Source organism: Phyllobates terribilis, unplaced genomic scaffold, assembly GCF_046119375.1.
Source record: "Phyllobates terribilis strain yellow unplaced genomic scaffold, ASM4611937v1 Scaffold_1__5_contigs__length_1240528914, whole genome shotgun sequence".
Classification (NCBI taxonomy): Eukaryota; Metazoa; Chordata; class Amphibia; order Anura; family Dendrobatidae; genus Phyllobates; species Phyllobates terribilis.
This window is the reverse complement of record NW_027362761.1, coordinates 1,334,838-1,345,668: the sequence shown is the minus strand read 5'-3', so window position 1 is coordinate 1,345,668 and position 10,831 is coordinate 1,334,838. Positions and strand designations below refer to the sequence as shown.

Here is a 10,831-nt window from a genome sequence, read left to right as displayed (position 1 = left end):
TACCCTCTAATGGCCCCCGGTGTCTTTATCCGATGCGTCCTGGCTTCCCGGCAGCTTGCGGTACACTAAAGGACCTGCCGACGTCAGTGGTCGCGTGACCCGTCACATGACTAAATGACATCACCGCAGGTCCTTGAGTCCACCGCGATCTGCTGGCAAGCCAGGACAAGGACACCGGGGGCCATCAGAAGGTAAGTATAACATTTATTTTTTATTTTATTATTTTTTTTACAGGTACTATGGTACCCGGGTCTGGAGGAGAGTCTCCTCTTCTCTAGACCTGGGTACCATCCGCACATTAGAACGCATGGATTCCGCATCTACATATACAGTGATGCGAAATCCATGCGTTCCAATGCAAGTCAATGGCGGCGAAAACGCTGCGCTTCCGCAAAATAATTGGTAGTGCTGCGGATTTTTCCGCAATGATAATCCGCAGCGGAAATTTCCGCAGCATGTGCACATGTGCGGATTATCATTGGGAAACATGGCAGGCCTTCTACCAAGCGTTTCTGCAGCAGAAGTGCCGCTGCAAAAATGCTTAAAAAACACATAGTGGGCACACAGCCTTAAGCCGTCGCTATTCTAAACTCCACAAAAACGACACGTGTTATTGCAAAAAATATGGCGACATTAAGCACGTACGTCACCAGCTTCCTGGCCAGAAGAAAGACTCCTATCAGGGCCCGACTCCACCCACTGACGTGATGGGGTCACGTGGGAGAACCGGCGCTAGCCCTATAAAAGGCGTGCTGTTGACGTCAGCGGTCTCTTCCGCCTGTGTGTCTGCTGTGAGGCAGGCAGTCCGCTCCGGCTTTTTTTTCCCGTGAAGCGAATCCACCGTCATCCGCCAAAATGGTAAGCGGCAGTCCCCCATCCTGGCGCCCTGTTGTCGTACGGGGTGCTAATCCCTGAGGCCTGTGACTATTTGTGGCGTCTGACTCTCTGCTCAGAACGTCCCGGCCAAACAATAACCCCGGCCTATGGCGGCCTACCTTGTTTGCGCTCTTCTCTGGATCAGGCCCGCTCGCCCCTGGACTGGGGCTCCAGCAGAAGGCTGTGTCCTCCATTACCACCCGCCTCCTGCCCACAGGCTTCTCTTTCGTGTCTCCCTGCCTGCTGTGCGGTTAAGGCCGGCCGCTTCAGGGTGACTAAGCAGCCGTGACGTTGCAGTTTGTTACCGCTGTGTAATGTCTCAGGACTGCTCATATCAGATCAGGAAGCCGGCTAGTAACCTTATTGGTGATCCATGATCCAGCACTGCCTCTATCTGAGCGCAGATGGGCCCTCTGGATTGGCACATTGGCCCTGTAAGCTGAAGTTGGAATCTTCCGCTTCTCCTAACAGTTGGCTGCTGGCTGCCACCTGGTGACTGATCTTAGGTGTCTTCTACGTTTGAGAACCCTTCCTTTCTTTGCGGCGTGGGTGTTTCCCGAAGCCTTGACCCCCACAGGTCCACCATGGGCCACTGCAGAAAGATGAGCATTTCTGGATGAGGCCTTTGGTTTTCTGAATCTGAGCACCTTTGGATGTCTTGGGTAGTGGTCTAGTCACCTGACTGCTGGTCAGGCTTCAGCTGCCTGAGACATATGGGATGGTGTACTTTCTTCTGGATCTATGTGGGTGGAAAGACTATTGTTCAGGAAACCCTTTGATACATGGGTTTATACTGCAGCATGAATTCTTACTCCCCTTTGGGCCCATGTAGCCGGTTTGTAGGTTTGGACTTGCTAAGGATGATTAACCTGCTAAGGATGATTAACCTGCTAAGGATGATTAACCTGTTAAGGATTTTTTTTTTGTCTGCTTTGAAGAGACATGGCTGATGGCTTGTGTTTGCAATCAAAATTGTAGCTTTGAATTACGTCTCTTTAGATTACCATTACATGTTCTAGAAAGTTTCCAAATGGGATAAAATGGTGGAGTTAACGGTTCCCCACTTTAGCTTTTATGGCGTTCCTTGTGTTACCTGCTAACATTCTCCAGGTTGTTCTGGTGATCCCAAACTTGTATTGGTCTTTATTGTACTGTCACTTAGACTGTGTAAGCTTACTAATATGTTGAACCTGATTTGGGGTACATGTGTTTTAATCGCTTTTTATTGTAGAGTACAGTCAAAATTAAAAAATTCCTATCAGATGGCAGTGCAAATTTTTTTTCATATATAAAAGAATCACAGGATATAATGAATGGTGACAGGTGAGTGTAGGCTCACTTATGCTAAACCAGTGGTACACCATTATTTTACAGGGGGCTTATGGGAATTGGTGAATGCATTAATGACTTCTGCCAGCAACATCTAAATGGCTTACAGCTATTGGAGCTTGGCCCCTACAAGATCTGCTTCTGTCACATTTGCAGCAGTTAACTACCTCTGTGGTTTGATAGGTGAAGCACATTAGCTTGCTTCACTAATGTATGTTTCATATATATATATTTTTTTTAAACATGGTAAGGGTAATTGTGCCCTTATTCTAGATCCCTTTAAAACTGACTTGTTCTGATAGAAGTTGTTCAACAATTTGATCAGAAAATGTCATTTAACAATATACTCTTTATTCAGGTGAACTTCACGGTTGACCAGATTCGTAACATCATGGACAAAAAGGCAAATATCCGAAACATGTCTGTCATAGCCCATGTGGATCATGGAAAGTCCACTCTGACAGACTCACTGGTGTGTAAGGCTGGCATTATTGCCTCTGCTCGTGCTGGTGAGACTCGTTTTACTGACACTCGTAAGGATGAGCAGGAGCGGTGCATCACCATTAAATCTACGTAAGCAAATCCTATTCCCCATTTGACACATTTTTAACTGTTAAAGTGGATATATAATACTTTTTAATGTTCTGTAGTGCAATCTCTCTGTTCTACGAGCTCTCCAACAATGACTTGGCCTTCATCAAGCAAAGCAAGGATGGCTCTGGCTTTCTTATCAACCTGATTGACTCGCCTGGCCATGTTGACTTCTCGTCTGAAGTCACTGCTGCTCTACGTGTCACTGATGGTGCACTGGTTGTTGTAGATTGTGTTTCCGGTGAGTTTTTATTTTGGTTACCAAACTAAATATGGGCACTCCTTATAGACATGATGAATATAATATATTTTTCTATATTAGGGGTGTGTGTGCAAACTGAGACTGTGCTTCGTCAGGCTATTGCTGAACGTATTCGCCCTGTGTTGATGATGAACAAGATGGACCGTGCGCTTTTGGAACTCCAGCTAGAACCAGAGGAGCTGTTCCGGACATTCCAACGCATTGTTGAAAATGTGAATGTAATAATTTCTACATATGGTGAAGGAGAGACTGGTCCAATGGGTAACATAATGGTAAGTGATGGCAAAATTTAAGATGCTGTGGTTCTTCCAAGAACACATCTCTGAAACACTGAACCTGAACTGTAGATTCAACATCCAGTCATATACAGGTGCTTCTCACTAAATCAGGATATCATCAAAAAGTTAATTTATTTCAGTTCTTCAATACAAATAGTGAAACTTGCATATTATATAGTCATTACAAACAGATCTATGTCAAGTGTTTGTTAGTTAATGTTTATTTTTATGTTTTACAGCCAACGTAAACACAAGTCATTATCTCAGTAAATTAGAATACTTTATAACAGATTGAAAAGCTTTTAAAATGCAAAATGTTGGCCTACTGAAATGTATGTTCAGTAAATGCACTCAATACTTGATCGGGGCTCCTTTTGCATCAATTACTGCATCAATGTGGTGTGGCATGGAGGCTATCAGCCTGTGGCACTGCTGAGGTGTTATGGAAGCCCAGGTTGCTTTGATAGCAGCCTTCACCATCTGCTTTGTTGGTTCTGGTGTCTCATCTTCCTCTTGATAAAACCCCATAGATTCTCTATGGGTTTAAGGTCAGGCGAGTTTGCTGGCCAATCAAGCAGTGATGCGGTTTTTAAACCAGGTATTGGTACTTTTGGCAGTGTGGACAGGTGCCAAGTCCTGCTGGAGAATGAACTTTCCATCTCCAAAAAGCTTGTCTGCAGAGGGAAGCATGAAGTGCTCTAAAATTTCCTGGTAGACGGCTGCGCTGACTTTGGTCTTGATAACACAGTGGACCTACACCAGCAGATGACATGGCTCCCCAAACCATCACTGATTGTGGAAACTTCACACTAGACCTCAAGCAGCTTGGATTGTGTGCCTCTCGACTCTTCCTCCAGACTCTGGGACCTTGATTTCCAAATGTAAATTGGCACTCTGGGACCTTGTGGAGTGTCAATGACTGCCTTCTGTTATCTGTCAAGTCAGCTGTCTTCCCTCATGATTGTAGAGCCTACTGAAACGGACTAAGTGACCTTTCTAAACACTTAAGACTTTGTAGGTGTTAAGAATTTTAATTTTCTGAGCTAATGAGTTGTTTGGCTGTAAGCCATAATCAACACTAACAGAAATAAACACTTGAAATAGATCACTATTTGTAATTACTGAGTTTCACCTTTTGTATTGATCTGAAATTAACTTTTTGATATTCTAATTTAGTGAGATGCACATATTACAATTTATCATATAAAATATATATATAATTTTTTTTTAGATCGATCCAATTCTTGGTACTGTTGGCTTTGGCTCTGGGTTGCATGGCTGGGCATTTACTCTAAAACAGTTTGCTGAGATGTATGTAGCAAAATTTGCCTCAAAAGGAGAGGGTCAGTTGTCACCAGCAGATCGGGCAAAGAAAGTTGAAGACATGATGAAAAAACTATGGGGTGACAGGTAAGGGTCTGTGCGCAACTTTAACTATTTTACCTTTTTTAGAGACTTGGTGAGCTGTTTTTAAATACTACTTTTATTTATCAGGTATTTCGATCCATCTACTGGCAAATTTAGCAAGACAGCCACCACTGCTGATGGGAAAAAACTTCCAAGAACATTTAGTCAGCTGATCCTGGACCCAATTTTCAAAGTAAATTAGCTTTTTTTCTTCCCCCCCCCCACTGTATTTGAACCTTTGCTTGCTATAGGCACCTCAGGCACTAAAACTCCAATGGTGTGGGTTTTTTATTTTTTTTTGTGGGTGGTTTTTAATCAGTATGCCACTCATGCAGTCTGTAAGTGATGACTAAATCTTTCTTCACTTTGAACTGAATTGCTGAAGAAATCTCTTAAGTCTGATAAATCTGTGCAGGGTGGTGTTTTATATATTTTTTTCTTCTATCAAACACTTAACTTTTTTTTTTTTTTTTTTTAGGTTTTTGATGCCATCATGAACTTCAAGAAAGAAGAGACTGCAAAGCTGGTTGAAAAATTGGACATTAAGTTGGACAGTGAAGACAAAGATAAGGAGGGCAAGCCTCTGCTTAAGGTAAGAAATTTACTTTGTGTAAAGTTCAGTAGATTACACTTCACTGAAAGATTAATGATTCCTTTGTGAACCTAGGCTGTTATGAGACGCTGGCTTCCAGCTGGTGATGCTCTTCTTCAGATGATCACCATCCATCTGCCATCACCTGTGACTGCTCAGAAGTACCGTTGTGAACTTTTGTATGAGGGACCTCCTGATGATGAAGCTGCCATGGGTATGAATCTATGGCACTTAATTTAAATCAAGAATCCTACAAACTGGCTTGTTTGAAGTGGACTTTTTGTTTAGTTTCAAAAAACAAAACTCAATATTGTATCTGACAATGCCCACTGGTGGTTCCATCCCACAGCTAAAGGACGGTGACCCATGGGCTGCATCCTCACCCCTGCCCTAGATGAATGCTATGTAATGTGATTGTTATAAAATTAACAGTGAAGCCCCACTAAAGAGCAAATGTTGCCCAAAAAAAAAACCCAGGCCTAAACATGTGGACCTTGAGTAGCTCATCAAACTCCCCCATTAGTTTAATGAAGGGGGGTACTTAAATCTTATCCCATTATCAAAATAGCCAATATTTCTGTAACATCTTCTGTCTTGCACTTTATCATAAGTTCTTGTTTATACCTACATGGAATGAGTTACTGAATAAAAAATGTAAGTGTGCATTTACACCTTATCATGCAGTGTAAACTGGCTGCTCAATAGTTAAGTGAAAGTTCCTGGTTTGCGGATTCTTGTTTTTGGCAGTATATCGTTGAGTTATGATGTCAAGAACTATGGCAGTTTGCATAGAACTAGCTTTTCATGATTATTCATGTATAGTCTGCCTGGCTGAACAGGCATTACATGGTGGCTGACTCTCCTTAACTTTTTTTTTCACCCCAAACAGGCATTAAGAACTGTGACCCTAAAGGACCACTTATGATGTACATATCTAAAATGGTTCCCACAACTGATAAAGGTAGATTTTATGCCTTCGGACGAGTGTTCTCAGGTGTTGTGTCTACTGGCCTCAAAGTTAGAATTATGGGACCAAACTTCACCCCTGGTAAGAAAGAGGATCTGTATCTGAAGCCCATTCAGAGGTGAGTGTAATAAATGCCACCAGAATGTAAATATTTATTGGTTATTTGTATTCTAATTTCTCTTTTTTTTTTTTTTTTTCTCATGCAGAACTATTCTGATGATGGGACGTTATGTAGAGCCCATTGAAGATGTGCCATGTGGCAACATTGTTGGTCTGGTTGGAGTGGACCAGTTTTTGGTGAAGACTGGAACAATCACTACTTTCGAACATTCACACAACATGCGTGTTATGAAGTTCAGTGTGAGCCCTGTTGTCCGTGTTGCTGTGGAAGCAAAAAACCCTGCTGACCTTCCAAAACTTGTAGAAGGCTTAAAACGTCTGGCAAAATCTGACCCTATGGTGCAGGTAAGGATTAAATGGGTGACTTTCCTATAGAACATGGTAAAAGGGCATATTAAACTGCATTAAGGCATTATTTCTTGGTAACTTTTCTTTACATGCAGATATAACCTTGTTTTTTCCTTAAGTGCATCATTGAAGAATCTGGAGAGCACATCATTGCTGGTGCTGGTGAGCTTCACTTGGAAATCTGTCTGAAAGATCTGGAAGAAGACCATGCTTGCATTCCAATCAAGGTAACCAAAACCACTAACTTTCATTTGCCAGAAGGCTGATTAATTGGAATGTGCCATATTCATGCAGTTATTGTGCTTGTTTTGGACTTCTAGAAATCTGATCCAGTTGTGTCTTACCGTGAGACTGTCAGTGAAGGATCCAACCAACTATGTTTGTCAAAGTCTCCCAACAAGCACAACCGTCTGTACATGAAGGCTCGTCCTTTCCCTGATGGCTTGGCTGAAGATATTGATAAGGGAGATGTATCCTCTCGTCAAGAGCTTAAAACAAGGGCCCGTTATCTTGCTGAAAAATATGAATGGGATGTCACTGAAGCAAGAAAGATCTGGTGCTTTGGGCCCGATGGGACTGGGCCAAATATCCTCACTGATGTCACAAAAGGAGTCCAGTATTTAAATGAAATAAAGGACAGTGTAGTGGCTGGCTTTCAGTGGGCAACAAAGGAGGTATGTTTAATGTGAAGGCATGAGTCTGTACTCTTTTGCAGGTAAAAATGTAATTTGTTAAATAGGTGTATAGCGGAGTTACCATTCCAAAAGCTTGATGAATGACTTGGTACTTTTTGTGATGCTTTTAACAATCTTTCTTCAGTAAAAAGACTAGATGGTGTCATTTTAGTGCTAATTTACTGTTTACTAAAATGTTAACTCCTTTATTCCCAGGGTGTTCTCTGTGAAGAGAACTTGAGAGGTGTACGTTTTGATGTGCATGATGTGACCCTTCATGCTGATGCCATTCACAGAGGAGGTGGACAGATCATCCCCACTGCACGTCGCTGTCTCTATGCTTGTGCACTAACTGCACAGCCCCGCTTGATGGAGCCAATTTATCTTGTTGAAATCCAGGTTGGTACATTGAGCTGAGACTTACAGGTGCATCTCACTAAAATAGAATTATCAAATTATTTCAGTTATTAAATGCAAAGTGAAACTCCATATATTTTATATAGGGTCATTACTAACCGTACTTGTTTCTGTTAATGTTTATGGCTTACAGCCAATGAAAACACAAGTCATTATCTCAATAAATTAGAATAAACCGCATGCAAAGGCTTCCTAAGCATTTAAAAAGGTCCCTTAATCTGTCAGTAGGCTCCACAATGTCCAGAAGGCAGTCATTGACACACTCCACGGTCCCAGGTTTCCAATTTACACTTGGAAATCAAGGTCCCTGAGTCTGGAGGAAGAGCAGAGGCCACAATCCAAGCTGCTTGAGGTCTAGTGTGAAGTTTCCACAATCAGTGATGGTTTGGGGAGCCATGTCATCTGCTGATGTAGGTCCACTGTGTTTTATCCAGACCAAAGTCAGCGCAGCCGTCTACCAGGAAATTTTAGAGCACTTCATGCTTCCCTCTGCCGACAAGCTTTTTGGAGATGGAAATTTCATTCTCCAGCAGGACTTGGCACCTGTTCACACTGCCAAAAGTACCTGGTTTAAAAACAGTGTTACTGTGCTTGATTGGCCAGCAAACCCACCTGACCTTAACCCCATAGAGAACTATGGGGTATTGTCAAGAGGAAGATGAGAGACCAGACCCAACAATGCAGACGAGCTGAAGGCTGCTATCAAAGCAACCTGGGCTTCCATAACACCTCAGCAGTGCCACAGGCTGATCGCCTCCATGCCACGCCATATTGATGCAGTAATTGATGCAAAAGGAGCGCCGACCAAGTATTGAGTGCATTTACTGAACATACATTTCAGTAGGCCAACATTTCAGATTTTAAAAACATTTTGAAGCTGTTGTAAAGTATTCTAATTTACTGAGAACAACTAATTTGTTTTCAGTGGCTGTAATCCGTAATCAACATTAACAAACACTTAAAAAAAATAACTCCATTTCTAATGAGTTTCACTTTTTGTATTGAACTGAAATTGACTTTTTAATCTTCTAATTTAGTCATATGCACCTGTAAATCGGTGCATAAGCCATTTTCCCAAGAGCAATGTGTGCAAGCACCACCTTTACTAGGACTCTGCTGTGACATTTAAAACTGACACCAGAAGCAGTGGTAGAGCCAAAGACTGTACCCAATACATCATGGAGAGCTTATAAATCTTCTAACTAAACCAGACTGCTGATTTTTACACTGTATGCACCAATTAAATCAATGTAATGGCACCTTTTTGTCTATCCCTTTAGTTTCATATGCATGATCCTGAGGTTCTTAAATGCTGTTCAAATCATAAGACTGGTGTTTTGTTTTTCTTACATGGCTTCTCCCTGCCCAATTAACATTAAAAATGTTGTGAAGTTCTGATCTTTCCTAGCCTTAACAAGGCACCCTATTTCATGCTGTCTGACCCAAGACAAACTGGGCGTAAGTCTAAATTAATGAGTCTTACTACTCTTTTAACAGTGCCCTGAACAAGTGGTTGGTGGAATCTATGGTGTTTTGAACAGAAAGCGTGGACATGTGTTTGAGGAATCACAAGTTGCTGGCACACCTATGTTTGTTGTTAAAGCTTATTTGCCTGTTAATGAATCATTTGGTAAGTGGTGCGCCCCTGGCTAATGTAGCTTCAGCACTGAACTCACTATTGCAATAGGCCTCCTAAAATGCTTAGGAGGTTTAACTTGTATAAGTGAAGATCAGGATTGGGGGGGGGGGGGGTAAAGGGGTTAATGACCAGAGCATTTTCAGTTCAACAGTTTGGTCTGGACTAGAGGAATAAACTGCTACAACCTTCTAAGGTTTGAAGTTGAACGGCTACTTGCTGTATTGACATGTACATTAAACCAATTTGACAGACTTAGAATTCAACATGTTGTAAAGCAGCACTTTCTAGTCAACTTGTCTTCAACTCAGATTCTTCACTTGGCACTGAACAAATTGTTTGAAGGAGCAGTTACATGTCTTCTAATTCTCTGTCCTGTTTTTGTAGGCTTCACTGCTGATCTACGATCCAATACTGGTGGCCAAGCCTTCCCGCAGTGTGTGTTTGACCACTGGCAGATTCTTCCTGGTGATCCTTTCGACACCACTACCAGACCAAGCCAGGTTGTTGCAGAGACCCGTAAACGAAAGGGTCTTAAAGAGGGTGTTCCTGCCTTGGACAACTTCCTGGACAAGCTGTGAGCTCTGTACACTTTCTGAATCTGACGGACTTGGCAACTTTACACTTCTCAGTCTGACACCTTAATTTTGCTACATGAAATACTTGCTCCTCCCATTGTCAAGATTTTTTATGGCCTATCTTAATGCTGTAATTACAAAATGGTATCACTTAAAAATTAGTCTGTAACATCAAGTTAAATTTTATTGGGACCACTTGAGCATCATTGAGAAGCCTGTACTTTCACAGCATGAATATCCATTGTATTGGTGCCATTAATAAAACTTGTATTTGAGCAGTGTCTTATATACATTATAATCTTTCACAAACTGGATGAAGTTTAAATATGGGCATTTCTTAATGTTTACTATACATCTACAGTAAACTAAATCTATGAAATTTAAAATCTCCTTGTAAATAGTTAACATTTGCTGACCACCTCCTTTGGGTTCTAAAAACTACAGTGTTTTGTCCAGCAATTATAGCTTTAACAAGTGCACACAAAATGAAAACACTATCAGTCCTAGTTCTTCTATTGCAGCCATTAGGGTTAACCCCTTAATGACTTATCATGAGCAGGTCAGTTCCTGCACCAAGACATGCTATGCCTGTCGTGACTTTGAACTGTCTGTTGGTAAAAATATGTAGTGACTGTTCATTGTTAAGCACAGGAGTCTGTCCCCACACTCAGAGGGCTGTGATCAGTCAATCTGACCTGATCACATAGTGCTGCAAGATCCTCACCTCCTGCCAAATCAAAGCAGACGCTCGGTGCT

General features: G+C 41.9%; 1 protein-coding gene across 1 annotated transcript; it reads left to right on the top strand.

Moving 5' to 3' along the window:
* Positions 1-710: 710 nt before the first annotated feature.
* Positions 711-10,356, top strand: EEF2 (eukaryotic translation elongation factor 2). The gene is made up of 15 exons (XM_073650998.1): positions 711-858; positions 2,564-2,778; positions 2,856-3,037; positions 3,119-3,330; positions 4,568-4,746; positions 4,831-4,936; positions 5,222-5,335; positions 5,411-5,549; positions 6,225-6,420; positions 6,509-6,767; positions 6,890-6,997; positions 7,091-7,444; positions 7,661-7,843; positions 9,359-9,491; positions 9,885-10,356. The coding sequence occupies exons 1-15, from the start codon at positions 856-858 to the stop codon at positions 10,076-10,078; spliced, it is 2,577 nt and encodes an 858-aa protein (XP_073507099.1). The 5' UTR covers positions 711-855; the 3' UTR covers positions 10,079-10,356.
* Positions 10,357-10,831: the final 475 nt, after the last annotated feature.

What these genes read in the sequence shown, in the direction of transcription:
- EEF2 (XM_073650998.1), top strand. An exon ending in TGCATCACCATTAAATCTAC is followed by an intron (nt 2,779 to 2,855) that starts GTAAGCAAATCC and finishes AATGTTCTGTAG; the next exon opens with TGCAATCTCTCTGTTCTACG. An exon ending in TTCAGTGGGCAACAAAGGAG is followed by an intron (nt 7,445 to 7,660) that starts GTATGTTTAATG and finishes CTTTATTCCCAG; the next exon opens with GGTGTTCTCTGTGAAGAGAA.